We start from the raw sequence: 20874 nt of genomic DNA on the forward strand, positions 1-20874 counted from the left end.
CCTCACCAGCATCTCCATGGCAACCCTGTTGCTGAAGAATAGAGAAGACATCTAAATATAGCTTCCAAATCTACATGCCTTGAGTGAAATGTCTAAAACCAGGGGTGACAGCCAATGACAAGTGTCTGTCTTGCAGGTGGAATTCAGGAGCACTGTGGTGGGACAGGGGGTCCCTTCCAGCTGAATCCTAGTTTTGTGTTTGCTCAGGATATCTCAAGAGACTTTGAGGTAGTCCAGCCTACCCTGTCCTGTCCAGAGCACTCCCGGTCCTGCACCCTCTCAATCTTTGGAGCCATTCTCTAGAGCAAACAAAAGATCTCTAGTACTTTTTCTTGGCCATTGATACTCATGATGGACTTTGATATCATAGGCATTTATTGTGGTGCATTAGACTCAGATGGAAGCAGTAAAATTCAAAGACCTTTAGTAAGGAATAAATGTCCTTCCTTCCTTCCTGCTTTCTTCTCTTCCTCCCTTTCTCCCTCCGTCCTTCCCTCCGTCCATCGCTCCATTCCTCCCTTCCTCCCTCCCTCGCCACAGTGTGGTTGTGGCTGAAGTTTTGCTCCTTCTAAAATTCCTTTCTAAGAGGAAAAGGGCACAGAATCTCCTCACTGAAGCTGTTTCCCTGGGAACCTGCCCAAGGTAGGGAAGAGAGAAATCTCTATGCCCAGGGCCCTGGCGATGCTTTGCACCTACACCAGCCTGATACCCACCTCAACTGTCTGGTTTCATGGGCTGCCAAGTTGAATTATTGCTTGTACCAGACATGTACTTATTGTACAGACCTCAACAAACAGCTCCAGAGGCTGTTGAAATTTTGTCTGCTCTCCCCTGGCCCTGAAGCATCAAATCTCATAGGGTCAGCAAGAAGAAGCTGACTTGGAGCAGGCCAGACGAGGGCCCACATGTGTCTGTACACACAGCTTCAATATTTGAACCCAAGCAGCTTTATTAAACTGAATAAGGAAAAGAAAACCTGTGGAGCTGGGCTGTTATGCTTGTACAACCCAACTTAAACAGCTCAGCTGATCAGCAAAAGGGACTCAGCTGAGAGGGGGGGGAGGTTTGACAAGCTCTGATCTTTCCTTTTTTTTCAGAAATTCTTAAAAACAAACTGTGGCATCTTTCCTTGAAGAACCCTGTATATTAGAGTATTTTATCATGTTTCAACTAAGTGAAATATAGAGTGCTTTGGATATCTTGTCTGGCAGGGCTGACTGCATTATGGAAGCTCACGGAGCATTCTTTGGTGCCTCCCTACCATGCTCTTTCCAGCTCTTCAGGGCTTCCAAGTTGAGTGTGAGACATTTGCCGTTCACTAGCTCCGGTGGTGATTCCCATGGCTGACACATGGATATACCACATCTCTTGAGCTGCCCTGAATAACATATTAGGCACTTAAGGATTTTTTTTGCATGGCACGGAAGTGCTTAATGGGCTCACTTGCAACTTAGCAGCTCTGATTTCTCATTGCTGGTGCAGTTATTTACACTGGTACAACGTAGGTGTGAAACACTGTCATGTGATGTTGTCAGCGTTTCATGTCTCTTGGCGCTGTTGGGTGGCAGTGGGAAGCGAGGGCTGGGCTGCTGTGCAAGAAACAGGCACAAACTGAAAGATGAAGATGACCAGAAAGACAAAGAAACTCCTTTAGTGTTGTCATCTGGGATGGAGGAACCACAACAGGCAATTTTTTTTTTTTTAAATTTGGATTTATCTTTTTAACAGCTATCACTATAAATCTTTCACTGGTAACACTTTAAAGTTTTCTTATACAAGTAAAGACTAGAAAATACAGCTCTTAGTCTTGGCTATGTCCCTTTAATTATCATGTGTCAGCTACTAAAGCATTTTCAATAGTTCTAATTGAAGCATGAGCCAATTTACTAATTATCCAAGATTACGTGGGGAATACACAAAGGGAAGATGCCTTTCCGTGTCAGTATTTCCTCCTTTATGCCTTAGGAGATCTGGTGTGATGGGAACAAACTACACTACTAACAGCCAACCAGGCAGAGCCCCTGAGCTCCTGGTGGTCCTGCACATTGTCCCACACAGTCCTGGGGAGCAGGCATGAAGGGTCACACAAGGTTTTGGCCTGGGGTTGTAGTCTCCACCTCAGGGTACAGCCACTTCTTGCACAGTGTCTTCTCCAGTGAACCTTTTCCCCTGTGCCTGTGAGCTGCTGGAGCAGAGCTGGATGTTTCTGGCCCTGGCTGTTGCAGGAGTGGAGCAGAAATCCCTTGTGTGCTGCATGTGTGGCAGGGATAGAGGTTTGCAGAAGGGCTCTGGGTCTCCTGGGCCGGTCTCAGACCCTGCCTGTGCAGGAGGAACAGCAGGGACACAGGAAGCCGCTCCAGGGGGCAGTGCCAAAGGCTTCTTCCCCCTCCTGCCTTGTCAGTCTGGGTGGACATTACAAAGGGCTTTCTAGGGGTAAAGAGTTGAAATATGGGGAAAGATTGTCCAGTAAACCATCTTTATAATGTGGCTTTTAGGAAGCAGTTGGGCAACACCTACTTGTCAGGAATGGCTTGGTGAGAATGGCTCTGCCCAGAGGCAGGGTGGTAGTTGTTTGCAGACCTATTTTCTGAGGTCTTTTAGTTCCCTTATGACCTAAATAGACTTCAGCAAGGAAGAGGAGGTGCCCTGCCGAAGTGCACAGCTCCTTCAAGTGGGAACCACGTCAGATGAAGCAGAATAAGTTGATACTCATATGAATAAGTGATGCTTCCACCACCATTTCAAGCTCTCTCTGCTCTTTTCCCTTATCTTCTTTCTGGCTGCATCACTGTATCATCTGCCACCTTAGGAGTTCAAAGCAAGTAGGGACTGTCCCCTATCAAGTCCCTGTGAGAAATAAGGATCACAGGCACTGCATAGATATATAAACTAAAGTATGCAAGTATCAACTGACTTGCTTGTATGGCTTCAGGCTTGACAGGAGAAATACATAGGTCATATAGTGATTAGCTCTGCAAAGAGGCTTGTTTTAATGAGAAGATGATAGTTATCTGATAATTTATCAGCTGATTTTAATTAAAAGATAACTAGTTACCATCTGGTTACCCCATAAGCCAACTTGACAACAAAAGAGAAAACACGGAAGAGAAAAAACTCAGTTTCTGGGGATAGCTTTTGACTGTGTTACTTTATAGCTGACTGGCTGGTCGTGAAACTGTTCGGGCTGTCCCCCATGTGCTTGCTACACAAAGTAGGATAACTCTTGCACAGCTGCTCTTCCAAGGTCCTCACCAGCAACACAGCCAGTTCTTGGAAACTGGCCTGCCGTGGCTTGTCTCCAGCTTCTGCACCAGTACGAGTTCTTCTGTAACTCAAACATCAGCAACATGCACATCAATGATCTGCTTGAAACTGTGTTCTGACAGTTCATCTATCCTGTTGACATCTGCTTAGTTAATTGGTACCAACATCTAATCTGACCTTAAAGGCACCTTCAGTTCTGACCTTTCTGCTAGAACAAACTGTGACTATTCCCAGTGGCTGCAGCTGGAGGCTTGAAAAGCTGTTCCCCCTCTCCATAATCCCCATGGGAATCAAAAAATATTCTTTCATAAACAGGATCTTAAGACCAATGTGCAACCTGCCTGTATTGGTCATAATCTGGATAGGTTCTTAAATTACCATGATTTTTTCTTGAAATTAAGATCACTCAGCATCTCCTTGGTGAGTTTAGTGAATCTGCTTTTGGATCTAATGATTCTGCCCTTCAAACACTTCCTGTCTTTGTCTGTCCTATATGACTGCATAATTCTTGGCTTTAAAATTGCTCAGTTTGTTACTCTGGGTTATTGATGCACAACCTCATATAACCATGGGCATCAAATCAGGCTTCTTTTGCTGGCTTCTTCACCTTTCCTGTGAGCACTGTCACATTGCTGTGTTAAATATCCACCTCCCAGTGAACTGGGCAAAGACAGATCCCCACTATTCATAACCTTATTTAATCCCTTCTGGTTTGCCTCAAGCACACAGCATTGCCAGCCAGTCAAAGCAGGCAGTTTTCCTGCTCTCCCCTGCACTAGGTGGCATAATCTTGAGTCCTGTGTGGAGTTTGGGGCACCACAAAGTAAAAAAGGCATTAAGCTATTAGAGAGTGTCCAAAGGAGGGCCATGAGGATGGTGAAGGGTCTGGAGGAGAAGCCACATGAGGAGCAGCTGAGGTCACTTGGTCTGTTCAGCCTGGAGGAGACTGAGGGGAGACCTCATTGTGGTCTTCAGCATCCTCATGAGGGGAAACGTCAGAGCAGGTGCTGATCTCTCCTCTCTGGTGACCAATGACAGGACTTGAGGAAAAAACATGATGCTGTGTCGGGGGAGGTTTAGGTTAGATATCAGGAAAAAGTTTTTCACCCAGAGGGTGGCTGGGCACTGGGACAGGCTCTCCAGGGTAGTGGTCACAGCACCAGCCTGACAGAATTCAAGGAACATTTGGACAATGCTCTCAGGTACATGGTGTGATTGTTGGGGTATCCTGCCCAGGGCCAGGAGTTGGCCTCAATGAGCCTGGTGGGTCCTTTCCAACTCAGCATATTCTATGATTCTATGACTTCTCTATGAAGTCTTCTAGCAGAGCAGGTAGGCCCTATCTGTTGCTTCACATTGAAACCCCAACCCTGTGCAGAGCTCTGGGGAAGAGTCAGACTGGTACCACATGCTTTGAGCTTCATGCTGCAGGAACCTGCACCCACAGCAAATCAGATGAAGATGTGGGTATATCAAGATGTGTCAAGAACACAGTGGCTTGATCCAAGGTGTATGCACTAATGATTCACATAATAAGTGACTGAACATCTCCTGGTACATTTCACTGCCCCAGGGATGTTTACCTTGCTGTGCTTTTCATCCTGGCTAACAGCATCCCACCAGGGACTCTAAACTGTGCCCTTGCACAGCCCTGCCTGTTTCAGTGGTATATACTATGTGACATCTCCTGACTTGCACTGTTTTTAGAGCTGTTTCACATTCCAGAGTCACACAGACACACACAGACACATCCTCTTAACCTTCTCAGCAATAATTCCTGCAAATGAGAGTGTCCGCACAAAGAGATACTCAGTATTTTCTAGCACATTAATCAAATAACCATCCAGTTGTTGCCTTATGTGTTGGAAGTGGACGTGTTGTCAAATAAAATGATTTTATAGATTATCTTCTGTACTTCCCAGATGAGGAATTTAGGAACATCATGTGCACAAGGTCCTTTAGGAGAAGATCGATGTCTATTCATTTTATCTTCTGTTGCTTACTCAGGGAAATCTCATTCTTAATGTTGCTCCCCAGAGGAGCTTTTCCATCCCTAACTTCTAAAATCAGTGGTTGTTTCTAAGTGCATATTGTAAGCAGAGCCTGGACTGCATTCATCTGAGGACTATTGGGTGGCAGCTTGCAATGACCTCAGAGAAAAAGAAGCAAGTGAGCAGCTATCCTGACCTCTGTATGGCCAGGTGTTCCCTGGGAGTGCTGGCTTTTGTCTTGTCCTGCTGTGTCACAGGCCAAACTGAAAGCATTGCTCAGTCTGCTGAAAGCTCCACCGAGGCCTGAATTAAAGAGCCCTTCCCATCACTGTACTCATGCAGGTGTTGAGATCGGACTGTGCTGTGGCTTGGTGCTGGCAGTGGGGCTTCGTGTTTTGCAGAGTGGCTCCTTGCTGCCAGGAGAGGTTTTTGGGTGGTCTCTGTTGTTCTCTGCTTTTGAGCTGTCTGAGTATGTCTTGGCCCCAGTCAAACTGTCAGAGACAGTGGGGAAGGCTGCAAAGTGTCACACTTCACCGTGTGAAGTGGCCAGAGGCTGGGGAATGAAAGCTGCTCAGCTGAGCAAGGTAGGCTTCAGATTCCTTGCTTCCCATTGTGGTGAGCATGCCCATCAGGGCTACTGCACTGCCAGCCCCTCTCGTGCCTGCCTCTGCCTCCATTAATTTCAAGAAGCTGTCATGATGTTCTTGCAGCAAAATGTTCCCAAGCCTCCCGCTCCCACACGCTCTCTGCCTCTCGGTGTCCTTCTGTCACATCTCTCACATTAACGTGATGTCTTCCCGGGGCAGTGTTAAACTCCAGCTCTTCTCTCCATCCATCTCCTCTACTCTTCGTGCCTTCCGAGGAGGCAGCTCTCGGTGTGGCTGCAGGTGAGAGATGAGATTGTGTGGGAGCAATCGGTGTTTTGGCCTCCAGACAATTTCTGACAGCTCAGGACGCAGCTGTATTTATTGTTGCTTTCATAGGCCTGGAGAGGAGCGAAATGCTCGCAGTGGTAGGGAAGCTGCAGAGCGGGGGAAAGGGCAGCCCTCACCAGCCATAGCGGACTGGGAGGGGTGGCCTGATGGGCCACCACAACCCCCCCTCTGTCAGCACTGACTTTTCTGTGGTGACAGGCATGGGAGCAGCCAGCCAAGAGAAGGGCACTTCCCCTCAAGGGTGCAAACCCAGCCCTGTGCCCCTATCTGTGCAGGCTGCAGAGTGGCCCAGGAGCAGGGATGCCACTCTTCCCTCTGCCACAAAATCCCAGTGAAAGGTTAACCGCTCCCTGTTATGTGGCACTGGGTGTGTGAGCCCTCGCCTGCCTCCCCCGTCACTGCACAGTATTTGCCAACTTCTGCCCTGCTCCTTTCCTCTTTGCACGGGAAGGTCTGGCAATGCACTGACTCTGGAGCGAGAGCTGGCAGTGGCTGCAGTTTGGCTCCCATCACCCCCCATCCCACCCCACCTGGGTCCCCAAGCATCACCTTCAGGCTCCTGCTGTGTTCCCAAGGCTTTAATGGGGTGGAGAACCGGCTGGGCACTCACCACCTCTCAGCAAAGCTGGGAAGGTTGGGCGCCACCTTCTTTGGGATTCAGTCAGATGGGGAGAGGGGGTGCAAGGCCCAGCCTGTGTCCATGGAGGGCACCTGTAGCTTTGATCTGTCACTTTGATCTGTCCTTCACCTCTTGTTTAAGAGCTGAGTAAAAGGTCCTTTTCTCCTTAAAAGCTTGTAGCAAACGAGGAAACCAGGAATTTACTCATTGGTCACCAAATTCAGACTCTCTTTTTGGAAAAGCCACCTGATGCTTGAGTATGTGGTCATGGTCCAGTTTGCAGCAGAGCTGAGTTAGTCTAGGAGCCCAGAATGTTTGCGTTCCTGACTCAAGGGGACCTGCTTTTGCAAAGCCAGCATTTTGCCATGCTAGCCTCTAGGGATCCCCAGCAAGTCTTTCTCTTTCTTGAACTGTTTTTATCTTTTTTTTTACAATAAAAAGAAGACTACTTTAAGGAAATCTCAGCACTGTGGAAGTGCTTAGTAGGGCACATAGAGCTCCTTGTGCTTAACAAAATGTGCATGCAGTGAGAAGAAGGGAAGGGGAAGGGGAAAGGAAGGGAAGGTTGTATGAAAGAAAACTCAAATGGTTTGCATGCATAATATTAACTGTATAAAGCCTTAGAATAGCTTTGTCACAATAAGCTGACCCCCAGGAAACAGGGTCTGTGGTGTTTTTTCCAAATTTTTGCAGACAAGCAATACCGAGTATTTTGAAGCTCCTAGAATGGTAAAACCATAAGCAATGGTAGTTATGAATAAGATTTTTAAAAGCAACCCACGTCCGGGAAGCACTGGCTGCTTTTGACAATCCCACATTCTGTTTTGTAGTAATGAGCAAGGAAAAGATCAGAGCTATGAATCAGCTGTAGGTTTACCTCAGCAAATTGAACAAGCTTTGCAAAGTATCAGGGGCCCAGATAACATCTGGTTCAAAAGCCAAATTCAACATCTCCAACAAAAATGCAACAAAAAAATCATTGTGATGAAGTCTTAACAGAGCAGCAACATTTACACAGGAGATATACCATTTAAAATCCTACATCCTTATGGCTGGATTAGCTGAGATTGAAGGAGTCTAGAGAGGGGAAAGGAGGCTTGCTGGCATTGGTGCAGAGTATGGGTAGAGCAAGCACTGGCAAAAATAAAGCTAATTTAGCTCAGAGAGAAGAACTGGAGGTGATTTTTCTTGCATACTCCTGCACTGGATAGGGTAGGCAGAGGTTGTCCAAACTCTACTCCTACCCCTATGCCATCATTTGAAAGACAAGGGTTGGGACAAAGATCAAGACCAGAGTCAGCACAGGGAACAGGATTTCCACGGCCAGAGTGCAGGAGCAATTATAACTTGAGGGTCAAATTGTAGGATGACCGAATAATTTTGTGGTCATTAACGGTATCAGTAGGAATGCAAGCTGCAGTGATGATGCTCCCATACTGTGCTGAAATGGTGATTTTCCAGAGGCTGCTGGCCATGGCAGCATCCCCAGGGTGGGGATCACAGCGTCCCCAGGGTGCAGGGCTGGACTGCTTATTCTCTGAAACACTGTGGGATCAAAGATACTGGGTATATTTAATGCCAAAGGCTACAGGCTGAGGCACATGGAGATTTGAATTTGGGTCTGTTTTTCCAGATTATGTGATTGCCAGTCCTGCTTTTCTCTTCCTTCCCATTGCCAGTCAAGACTGATTGTGCACAGCGTGCACCTGGGGCTGATCTGACTGCTCACAATGGGCAGGAAGAAAGAGGAGGTTGTAGCTGCAGGGCCATGTGTGGGTACAGAGCTGTGGGAAGCAGGGGATCTTTCACTGGCAGAAGGGGCAACTTGCCTGGTTGCTCCTGGGGCAATTGTTTTGAGGTAAGGGAAATGCTTTTTATGTGGAACTGACTTCTGGTTTAAAAAATGCAGTTCCAGCTTGGGGTTGGGGTTAACTGGAAGTCCAGGAGCCCCAAGATGGCCAGCGTATGCCTGTTCAGAGGAGTTACATGTGTAGGCAGTGTTGTATTTAAGAGGGTGTTGCACCAGCTCAGAATCAAAGCACCAAATCTCTTCAGTCACAAGCAAGGGATGGGACTGCAGGAAACTTTGCAGCCACTGGGAAAATGAGGGGAGTGCAGGGGTCATTTTGAGCTTGCAACAGTCAGTGCAGCCTGGCTGTAAGGAGGCAGTGGGTTGGCAGAGTCTTTGACTTGTTTCTCTTGTTCCCCTTGCATGTGAAAGTTGTGGGACAGTAACCTCTGCATAGGGCATGCATTTGTTGTGAAGGAAACCATGGCACAGTGAGCACTTCTTTTCCTACAAAATGGTCCAAGAACTTGTAAGAAATTTGCTAAAGGAAAGACACAGGATCTGCTGCCCAGCTGCTCCAGCAGCCAGCACTTCTCAGAGCAGGCCAATGAAGCTGAGGCAGCAGCATGGTGCCAGTGGGGTGTGTGTGCTTGTGTGGCTGCTGTTGTACGTGTGTGTGTGTGCACAGGGGTAACAGGGTGAGGGGAGCCTGCCTCTCTGCTGGCATCAGACCTCACTGCTCACAGGATGAGCCCTGAGCCAGTTTGCTGGGGGATTGTTTTTGTCTAACTTCACTTTGTAGTTTGGCCTGCCATTCTGCCCTTGGGTTAAACAGAAAATTGGCCAGTGTCACTTGCAGAAGGGGGCCTTTAGCCTTTCTCAAAGGGTCATGTTGAGTTTGTTCAGTGGGTGAGAAAACTTTGACTCTCTAATGTACCGATTTAACTCCTTCCTTCCTTGACTTTTGCTTCTCTGTTCCCCTCTCACCTTTATGACCCTTATTATTTTTCCGTCCACAGCAAAACAGTTCACATCAAGGTAATTGATGATGAGGAGTATGAAAAAACCAAGAATTTCTTCATTGAGCTGATGAGCCCCCGCATGGTGGATATGAGTTTACAGAAAGGTGTAGTACTGGCCCTGCAGACTAACATTAACGTTCTTCTTTCCTCCTCTCTTCCATCTCCTTCCTCCTCCTCTCCTCCTCTTCCTCTGATGTCTCTCTGTCTCCAACTGCTCTGCCCTAAATACTGCTGTGCGCGCACACTGTGTCACATGGTACCCATGGGGTGGCATGGGGAGTGATGCTGGGGCTGCTGAGAGGCAAAGTGGTGAGGGGAGGAGAGAGAGCAGGATGGAGAGCAGTCCTGCTTGTCCATATTTCTGTGGTGACATGAGAGGAACCTTCTGCCATCCCCACTGGAGGGTCCAAACAAATTTTGTAGAAGAATTTGGGAAGATGCTGGCTAGAAACACATCCAGCATCTCAGGAGACCATTGCCCAGCCCTGGTCCTATGGGTTGTTCCAGTCAGACCTGTGTTAGAAAGAGATGGGAATCAAGGCCTGGCAGAGAAGCAGCTCTGTGACTTCTGAGAAGGTCTGGGCAAAGGCTGTGCAACCCCTGGTCTGGTTGCCACAGAGCAACTCTGAGAGCAGGAGCTGACGACAAGGAGGAGCTGATGTCCGATTTGGTTTGCCTGGGGGCTCACAGCATCTGTGTGCATTGCAGGGGTACTGGAGGGAGCCACATGGGCTGGCCTCAGGGAGAAGAGGCTAGCCCTGCTCCAGTGCCCAGGGCATTTCCTTTTGAGCCTTGGAGGCATTGTCCCATTGTGTCCCCTGTGAGGTCCCAGCAAAGGTGTCCATCCCCTGGGAAGGCTTTGTCCTCATTTGGGGAACAGGAGAGGAGGATGAGGTAGATACTATCAAGGAGAGAAAGCAGTAAGATGTGCCATTTTAAAAATGGGAGTTAGAACCATCAGCCTCCCTTGCAGCTGGTGGAGTTGTAGCCACTGGCAGAGACCTACCTCACCCCACTGGGAAATGTGTCTCTCTCTTCTCCTCTGGTTCCTAGCCCAGAGTCCTTGCAAATTTATTATTAATCATGAGGGTATTATTACTGTATTTATTATTAATGGTAAGAAGAAATTGGTCTTCCAGCTAAAACACAGTGGGTAGCTCAGGGTGGTGGTCCCTGGCACTTTTCAGGCAGCCAGTACCCTTTCCATTACCATCTGACACTGAAAAAAATGCGCTGCAGAAGTCACCTTCCACTAACCATCAGCAAGGTCCTCCTCCCACTTTTCCCTCCCTCCTCACTCCCTTGCCAGCCCCCTCTGCCCTAACACCCCCGCTCCCGAGGAGCCGCTGTGAGGATGCCGTGTCCGACAGGCAGGCCAACGCACACCGCCCCAGCGGGAAGGGGCTGCGTGCCAGGAGCCCGCGCCGCCGCCGCTGCTGCTGCCGCCTCACCTCCAGCCAGCCGACCCGCTGTACACAGTTGTCTCTCTTGTTGTCCCTACAGGAAGACCATAAGGGTTAAGATAGTAGATGAGGAGGAATACGAAAGGCAGGAGAATTTCTTCATTGCCCTTGGTGAACCGCAATGGATGGAACGAGGAATATCAGGTGTGAGATCCTTTATGAAAAAAAATGAAAAAAAGAAAAAAAACCAGAATCAAGTATCCAAACCCCAAATCCAGAAAATATAACCTTCTTTCTCCTCCTTACCCTTCCTCCTTTTCTCCTCCTCCTGTAGAGGGATCGACTTTTACTCTTTGCCCTCCTGTATTCTTGCTCTTACCTGTTTCTGTGTGATCTCTGCCTTAAGAGCCTAGCTTACTTCTGATCCTCCTTTTGTGCAATGCTTGAGCCTCGGAGGCTGTGTTATTTTGATTGGGTTTCCTTGTCTTGATCTGTTTTTTGTTCTGAGCACACCTCTGCTGTTCTCCCTGCTCCTGCTTCTTTGCCAGGACCTTGGGGAATGCAAAAGGCAAGAGAAGGGTGTAATGCATGGCTGCCCCTTTCAGCTCCTCCTGTACTCCCTCCTGTCCTTCCCTCTGTTGTTGCCTCTAGTGGCATTACTTTGGTGCTCTTGGGTCCCTATGAAGCGTGGTGAAAAGCCCACAGGAGAAGAGGGAAGGTGTGAAGTAACTTGGCTTGCTTTTTTTGGGAAGTGGTTCTTCATGTCTTCCGTTTGAAAACCCCTTTAATGTGTCACAGACAATCACAGTCTGTCATGCAGAGGGTGTGAAGCTCTGCTGAGGTCCTACTTCATCAGCAGTGAGAGCCAGGATCTCCCAGCAGACCAGGATTCATAGTTGGAATAAACCCAGACTTATGGTTGTGTCTTGCCTCCATGCATCTTTGGCCTTGTCCTATATGGTTTGACCTCTTTCTCACTGAGTCTTGCCACTGGCTTCACTAGCTTTGGGGTGGCCTGGGAGGGCCAAGACTTAAACAGAGGCACTTTACAAAAGGGAATTCAAATCCACCTTCTGGGTGCCTGTTACAGAGTAGAGCCAGATGTGTGTGGCCACAGGCTTATTTCTGCTCTCAGGTGCTGCTGTCGGTGATGGGACACCTGGCAGCTGCCCGTGCACTGCACAGCACAGCTTTCCCTTGCTGAAACGTCTTCTGTCTCTTACCTCACCAGCACAGCAGCTGCCCTCTGGCCAGTCCAAGCACCCATACACAGCTCCATAGGATGTTCAGGATAGACACAGGTTACATTAGCATGTCAGTATCATATAGCAGCCGTGGACTTGTAAAATGTAAACCCATATTTTAATGCTGTCAGACTGCTTCCTGCAGCCCGTAGGCAATGAGGGATATCAGGTTTCACTTCGTCAAGCACAGGCCCTTGGCTTTCACCAAAGTCCAACTGCTCTTGAGCAGAAGCAGTGACCAACCTTGCCATGTCCCATAGGAGTATGTCCCAGCAATCAGTTGCCCTCCAAGGTAAAGATGTGGGCATGGCTGCTCGGTAGAAGTTGTCTGGCCTCAGCTTGTAGCCACTAGTTATTTTACTGCTTTTTTCCCATCATATAAAAGAACTATATAGTGCCACAGCTTCCATGTAGGTATCTGCTCACTACACCCATGCAGTCCCTTCCCATCCATGAGTCCAGGAGGTCCAGGAGGAAAATCACAGGCCTCTGGCCTTCTGCTTACGCACTTGGCAGCTTGGAGCAACACCGTGAATTTTTTCTCAGCTGTCTGTTCTCTGTGAATCCTGAATCCTTTTCTAAACAATGAGCAGAATAAGGATACAGAGACAGAATTGGGCTGTTTCTATGAAGTCCCACATTTCTTTTTCCTATACAGATTGTGTTGCACCTGGCTGAATAAGAAAAAGTGTTTGAAAAAAATCCAAATGGCCCCTGAAGTGGACCAGTTGTAAAACGTCCTCATTATTATTAGGACTACGAAGCCAGTTTGCTGTATCATGTATCTCTTATTTACATCAATATCAGCTGGAGTCAGTGTGACTGAGTTGCAACAGGCAGAGAGGAGATCAGAGCTGGACTAAAGTGATCTGCAGCACAGAGCCTGCGGGCCAGGAGGTGAGGGCATGCCCTTGGACCCTCTTTTGCCTGGAGGAAGTAAAGGATCATGCTAGGGAGGAGATGCAGGGCCTTGGTTGACCTCATTAGAGAAAAGTCAGAGTGAGAGCACCATGGTTTTAAAATCTAAGAGGCAGAAGATTAAACTGCATTTGTAAATGTTGCTGGCACAAGGTGGCACAGTCGCTACACTAATCCAGGGCATCTGGAAAGATCCCCAGCTCCATAGCGCTGCACATTGCGGCATCTCTGATGAGCCTACCTTGTGCCTGGTATGAAGAATGAGGAGCTACGTGAGGCTTTCCCATAGAGAGCATTGACAGTGATCAAGAGCAGACGCTGTGGCCAGCAGCTTCACGGAGTGCATGCATGAGCAGCTGGCTCCCGGCGGAGAGGAGGCAGCCCAGGCCGTGCACAGGCCGGCACATGCTCGGGCATCGTGCGACGTGCCACGTGGCTTGGGGAAGGGATGCTCATGCTGACTGCAGCACACGTGTTCCTGCCAGCATTGTGCGGGTGCTGCCATTGCCCCGCGCCCACAGACAGGGAAAATCCCACACCACAGTCCCCTAGCTTGGCCTTTGCTGGGGATTTGCTGTGGTGGTGGATGTGCCCCCACGCGACTCACGTGGCAAGGGCAAAGCACAGCTTCTGCCTCTCCTTGGGAGTTCAGGCCTGGTTGCTCTAGAGGTAGAGTCTCTGTGGGTTTTGGCTACCCATGCATTTGTTCCCTGTGCTGCAAAAGATGTGGGTTTCTTGACAGTGTGTCCTTGTTTTGCTGTTACTTCCCATTTAGCTGTGTCACACTGAGCCTGTGTCTAAGGAGCTGTGGAACTGTTGATGTTCTCAGCTATTCACAGTGTCTTCAAAACCTCTTCTGGCTCCTCTGGAAGCAGGGTAGCGTTGGGTGCCTCAGATGAGTGGCGGTCGTGTTGGATGTAATCTGCAATCCAGGTCACTCAGAGACAGCCAGTTGTGCCTGCCCTGCCATAGCTTTGTGCTGAGGGCCTGTACCAGGCCCAGGACCTCTCCATGCAGAGGGCAGCTCCTAGCTGACCTTAGGGATACAAACTGTGTGGCAGTGATGAAATCAGGGGTGAAATGTTCCCTGAAGTGATGGCAGAGCTGATGACAGGGAGTAGTATGTGCTTTTCAAACCAGCTTGGGGCAGAGTTTGAGTGGTTTATTTTGATATGCAGGACTTGGTCTGGAGCCTGGTGCTATTCAGACCCAGTGTGCTGTCCCTGAGGGTACCCACACTGCTGCAGGCTGCGGTGGCAGTGGTTCCTGACAGACATGCAGTGGAGGAGGATGGCAGGTGCGAGCAGGGCTTGCTACCACATGGTTGATTTGCATTGCTGTCTGTGCTGTCCTGTACACCTGCCAATATAAAGCAGTCACCTCCAGTCAAGGGAATTTCTCCTTAGCCCTAACCAGAGCTGTGGGGCACAGGGGTCTCCAGGAGGGTCTCTGTGAGGGTCAGAGCTCAGCATGAAATTCATCCTGTTGCTCTTGCTCTCTGCACTTGCTAGTATCTTACTGGAGGAAAAATCATCTCTACTCAGAAGTGTTTCTGTGGTGATCCAAATGCAAATGCCTGTCTTCAGGTTGACCAGGGCTTGCAGAATGCAGGACAGCCACTGATACAGCCTTTTAACAGAAACATTTTGCATCATCTGCAGATGCTGCTTCTCACTGTTCACCCCCAGTTACATCAGTGTCGTGCTGCTTTGAGCCTTGGGACACTCAGTTGTTAATCCTTGCCATAAGGAGAGCTGGCCACTTACTCCTGTTACATAAATGCTACATCTACTTTGTCTTGCAGGTCATCTGTTCTTTTTCACCAATCACTTTCTGCAGCTGGAGTTTTTCGAAGTCTTTCTGATCATCCAAACAAATCACATCAAGTAGTTTTACTATAGCAGCTCTTTTTGTTGACATGCTCCAATAATTCAAAGAGATGAGAACAGATCTGAGATTGGTATCTTGCCAGCCTGGCCTGTGATGACGACCAGTACTGACTCAGTAGTGGCATATCAGATGCACAGAGCACTGGCAAAGATGGCACTTGCTGCAAGCTTGTTATATTGAAATGAATGAGTAAAAAGAAATCAAAGAGAGAGACTCACATTCTTTGCTTAGCCAAGAAGGTAAATGTTGCTTTTCTTTATCCTGCTGGCAATTTCCCAGGTTTCCTGACTTTTTTATCCTCTCTGTTTCTAAAAAATTAATCTTCAAATCCTTCTTGTCTCACCTTTCCTCTATATGCACAGTCATGTAAACTGAATCCCTGTTTACTGAGCGCTGCAGGGTTTTGAAACCTCCCAGCACCTTGAACCACATTTCTGGACATCCTTTTTTCAGCACCTGTTTAAAGGGTTCCTGCAGTGAAACGAGTCTCTTCCTTTATGACAAGATGCTGTCTGTTGGTTTGACTCTTGCTCTCATGGCAACTCTGCTATTGTGTCAGCTCACAACTCAGAATGAGGATTTTGCTGCTGTTCCAGCAGGATTTTGGAGTAATACTTTCTTCACACATCAGCTTTCACACTTTTTCCATAGTCCTGGATTACAAGAGAAAAACTTGCTTTGTGTTCCCTGGATGAAGTTGCTCTTCTGCTTAAGTTGTGGCTAATCTTAAGTGCTGATACAGCCTGAATGGCAAGGGAGGCTACTCCGGGAGATTTCACTTGATTGCAGATAATGGTGAAAATAGCATTTGGAAAAATATGTTACATGAGGGTGACTGGGAATCAGCTTGTGAGAATTCAGCTCATGGGACAGTGGTGGAAGATTCAACCTCAGGGCTGATGCTTGAAGGCTGAGTCTTGAGGGTTATGTTTTGTAAAAGGGACTGACAACCTTCATGCAAAGTTTTGCTTCAGAAAGCATGTCTCCCACAAGATACAACTTTGCTGGATGTGGGAGTACAGATGGCTGGCAAACACTATTAACAGCTGGTTGGCATGCCCTGGCTTGGGAAGATTTTGTCTGAAGTTTTCTCAGCCCTGCCAGCACAGAGTCAACTGGTGCAGACAAATCTCATAGCGCATCTCCTTCTAATGGAGTGTCAGCACCTCTGATGGGAAAGCTTTGTGCCCGGGGAGAGGATGTGGCTGGGAGTCACAGAGGAAGGATTACACTGCAAAGAAGGAAGAATTCCCAGCTTGGATTGATCCATCAAGTTACCTATATCAAAATATCGATGGAATTATTTGACTTGGTACAAAGATCCATACCTGTTAAAGATAAGCTGTATTGCTACATGAGCACATGTGCTGCAGTTTTCTGAAGTGTGGACAGATACTAAGAAACTCCTTCTTCATCAACTCCCATCAGCTGCTGATGAGAATAGCAAAAAAATGTTAGATTGCTGTTACCTCATTCCCTCAAGATTTAATAATTTCCTCTCAGCTCTGTGATTAAGCTGAACGCTGCTGATTCTCCTGATGGAGAGGAGTCTCTTAGAGTCTGCAAAAGCTTTGCTATTGTCTTCAATAATAATAGCATTCAAGTTAATGCTGCAAAATCTCTGCCTTGTTTAGCCTATAAAAAACCCCATGTTTACAGCTCTTCACAATCTATTAGGGAAACAGTTTGCTCACCTCAGTGAGCAAATCTGGAGGCAGAGCCTGTGGACAGTTTCATCTGGAAGATGGAGGATCCTTATCTCTTCGGGGAACTGAGCCTGTGTTTTATATGGTCACTTCTTGGTCACCTTTGAGTGGGCAGGGGATGGAGGCCGTGTGTTCGCTTTGCCTTGGCTTCCTGTGACTGCCCTGCTGTGCCACTGGGAGTCTCCTCAAAATTCATCCTCCCCTCCTTCATTTCAGCTCACTGTCTAAATCCCAGGCCTTTAACAAGGATCCTCTTATCTACACAGTGGCTTCTCTGAGTCTTTAGGGATACTGATTAGAAAAGATTTATGGTACTGAAGAATGAGTCCAGAATAAAGCATGCATCATAGTCTGTGAGGTAAAGAGCAGAGAAAAGTATTTCACTGTTTAGAAAAAGGTTAGGACATGCATTCAGTACATCAGGTTGCTGTAAACACAGGATTGCTGGATTGCTCATCTGATTCAGTCCCAACCCTGGTTCCTCTTGGTTTAAGCTTTTTGGAGTTAAAGCAGGAGGGAATGAAATTCCTGATCTCTAACCCACACCAACATGCATGTCACAGCAGAGTCTGACCTCAAACTGTATCAAAAGCATGCAGATGAAATGGCTTATTAGTAAACAGATTTTTTAGCAGCTTTTTTAAATTCAGGTTTAGATTGTCCACTTTCAGGGGTGGCAGGGGAAGCAGAGTTCATGCATGCAATTTTGACTTTACCTAGTCAAAACCAAGCCTTCAAGGCAGAGAAGCCCCAGTGAAGGAGGAACTGGGATCCAGAGCTAAAGGCTCTCCTGGGTGAGTCAGCATCACAGCCCCCTTATCTGCAGGCACATGTGTTTGTCCACAATCACACCATGCAAGGGTTAGGTAAGGGATACTGGGGATTGCTATTTTGGATTTGGCTGCGGAGCTAATTTTAGCAGTTCCCTGTAAGAGTACACATCAAGCCTCTGAGACTACCTGAGATGCCAAGAGCAGTGAGGTGGCCTGGCTTGGCCCCATAAGGAGCGTGATGTGCAGAGCAGCAGTGCAGGAGAGGGAGAGGTGCCCTGGAGAGGACTGGAGGGATGCAGCCCAGGCTGGGGAGAGTGGAAGGAGGCTTGTGGGATGGGAATAGCACGGAGGCCATCAGTGAAGCTGGTACAGGTACAGCATCCCCAGATGGGCTGTCAGAAAACATTACAGGTCAGGGCTAAGGGCACATTAGCAGATGTGTGTGCAGGAAGAAAGCTGTAGTCCGTGAAATCATTTTCTTGCTTGCATGCACAGCATTCACTCAGAAATATAAAGATAAAATAATCCTTTGGCTTTCTGCATGCTGTATTCTTGATGTTTCATTCATAGCTTTATAGGCTTCTTCAAATATTCATGTATTATATCATAAGTGAAAGGGAGAAAAATTGTTCTTTTTCAGGCTCACAAGCAAATGGGGAAAAAAATAAACTCAAATCCCAGAGTAGTATAGTAACAGTTTTAAGAAACATGAGGAGCCAATGATTTTTTTAATAGCCACAGTAGCTTAGGGTCCCAGTAATATTTCATTATATTACATTTGAACACCAAATCGACCCATTGTACTGATGCTTGTAATTGCAAAAGGCAAATTAAATTTCTGCACATTGTCTGGAGAACCAGAAGACCATGGAATAGTAAGGAGGTCACATGACAGCAGGAACTGCAGCAGGACAGAGCTACAAGGAAACTCCAGATGCTACCAGGGGCAGTGATGAGCCTGTTGGAGACTCCAGGAGAGGTGCGTGGATGACAAGAGGTGGTGCAGGCAGAGCAAACATCCCATTGCATCTTGTGGCTCAGTGGCACTGTACTTAATGCAGAACATACTCATGAATGGTTTCCCTAAAGTTTTTGACTCTCAAAAGGAATTGACCCTGAAACAGAAGGGATGCTCAGCAAGGAGCCTCTCCATTTTACCTTCCTCTTTCACTGTGCCTCTACCTGCCCTCATGGACAAGGGAGATCTCTCGGATTGCCCACAGTACTTCCAGCTTGGGAGATGGCTTGGTGGATGAAGATCATGACTGGATCAGTGTCTCTCTGCAAACTGTTGGGAAAGCTGTGCCCATGGTTGCTGCTCAACAGAGCAAGGAAGTGACTGGGTGTCAGGACTCAGGATTAGTTTCCCTGGCTCTGCCATGGATGCGCTGTGCGACCTTTGATAAATTGCTTAGGAAATCACTTTCAAATGGCACAGATACAATTGGGTGCATCTGTATAAAAGTCCTGCTTTTCAGAGGCTCGAACCAGCAAGTCGGGGAAAATTAGCACTTTTGGACTCCAGCCCACTTCTGAGTTTGCAAAATGTTCCCTTTAGCTTCTTTTTTTTTTTTTTTTGGCTTGCTTCGCCATCTGTCAGATAGGGCTGTTAATACTGACTCAGTCTTTGTACAGAGTTTTAAGCTTCTGAGACTAAAAGCGCATGATAATAAGTGTTAGTAGTAATTACAATACTGTCATCACATGCAACCAAGTCTTCAAGCATTGGTTTGCTGTTTGAAAGACAAGTAGAAGTTAAAGCTAAGGTACAGACTTGGTGCTTGGCCCCTCTCAAAGGCCGTTTGAGGTTTTTTGCTATACGGACTCTGCTGTAGCTAGTTTGATACCTGGATGTAAGCTGTGGCTGTCTGTGGATAACACTTAAGAGGGATCCAGTCAGATGTTTCTTTGTGACAGCTCTGGGGAGTGGGGAAATCACGAGAGGAGAGGGTCAAGGGGTCACTGCCCAAGGGGCTGAGCTGTGTCTGTATGGAAAGCCAGGGTCAGGTCATCCCTTGCAAGAACCTTCGCCCCTTTCTCCTCCTTTCCTCCCACCTCAAATCTCACAGGACCATGCAGTCACATGGCCTGTGTCCATGCAGCACTGTCAGGCAAACCAGCAGTTTGGAACAAAGAGAACCAGGAGGACTCAAGCAGTGATGCTTTACATGTGCCTGTGCTCCTCTAGGCACCCTGACCCGCTGAAAGTGGTACCTGTGGGATGTGGGATAGGTGTAGGTGAGCCAGGGCATCATCCTGAGGAATGATGCATGGCCATGTTACCCCCTGCCCCTATTGACTCTGGAGGCTGCCTGTTTTATCAATGCCTCCTGATGCTGCTGACCTCGTTGAGCTGCCCATCAACCTTCTCTTCTCAGTACCTACAAGTTTATTGGGGGTCCTCAGTTGTGCCAAGCCCCGCCACAACCACACCTACCCGTTAAGCAGTGGCACCTCCCATGCCTTTGGGTCAGTTAGGGTTGTATCAGGCCCCAATGGCAAGAGTAACTGCCCTCCTTGCTCCCTTTCCCTTTCCCTCCTTGCCACTTCCCCCCAGCTGCATCCCATCCTTCTGCCTTTGCTTGGGGGGAGGGGGTGACTTTGGGGAGCCAGTGCTCTGGTGCTCACTGGAGCACCCCAGTCTCTTCTCCATCGTGCTGCTGTGGTGTCTGCTCCCCAGCCTGTTCCCTACATGCAGCCCTCGTGAGCTCGCACACTGCCTTGCACCGTGTCCATTGCTCACTGACAGCCTTCATCTGCAAAACAGCTTTTCCCCATCAGATACTAACTTTTTCCCTTTTTTTTTTTTTTCTCTCTATCTTTCTCATGTTCTTCTCTCACTGCAGCCCTACTGCTCACGCAAGGTAAGTGCTTTTTCTCCTTTCCTCTGGCTGCTCAGGCTCTCTTTTTGTCCCCTTTGGTCAGACCCCCCATGTTTGTGTTTGCTGTGTTGTAGACAACTCTAGCTCATGGTGTTTGTGTCTAGCATGAACTAGTTAAGAGCAGTACAATTAAGAAAATAACAGCAATTGATTGACATCTAAGAGCGTTTCCCATATTCCAGATTTTTCCTTGCAGTTTGGGGGAAATGATCCAGACAGAGTTGCAAAGCAACACATACAGCTGTGCCTGGTCTGAAGCTGTGACTCGAGCCTCTCTTTAGGCAACTCTGGTGCTTGGGTTGTGCTGATGCACTGGGGAAGACAGGGATTTCTGGAGGGAGGTGGCATCCCTGCAGTGTGGGACAGTGTTGCCTGGGGTGGGCAAGGGTACAAGGTTGTGCAGGTGTCCCCTTCCCATGGAGGGTCACATGTCACCCC

General features: G+C 47.9%; 1 protein-coding gene across 5 annotated transcripts in view; it reads left to right on the forward strand.

Annotated features, from left to right (window-relative positions):
* The window catches only part of SLC8A3 (solute carrier family 8 member A3), a 113875-nt gene that overhangs the window by 80486 nt on the left and 12515 nt on the right, over positions 1-20874 (forward strand). For 2 of the 5 annotated variants that reach the window (XM_042047488.1, XM_042047486.1), the window contains 2 exons: positions 9618-9724; positions 20401-20418. In XM_042047488.1, coding sequence (XP_041903422.1) covers positions 9618-9724; positions 20401-20418 — 125 coding nt within the window. Of the gene's footprint in view, positions 1-9617; positions 9725-11123; positions 11228-20400; positions 20419-20874 lie in introns of all 5 variants that reach the window. The other 3 variants (XM_042047487.1, XM_042047489.1, XM_042047490.1) reach the window with 2 other exon arrangements.

This window comes from Corvus kubaryi, unplaced genomic scaffold (genome assembly GCF_017639235.1).
Source record: "Corvus kubaryi isolate FWS band 111438036 unplaced genomic scaffold, C.kubaryi_AGA036_p1.0 66, whole genome shotgun sequence".
Lineage (NCBI taxonomy): Eukaryota > Metazoa > Chordata > Aves > Passeriformes > Corvidae > Corvus > Corvus kubaryi.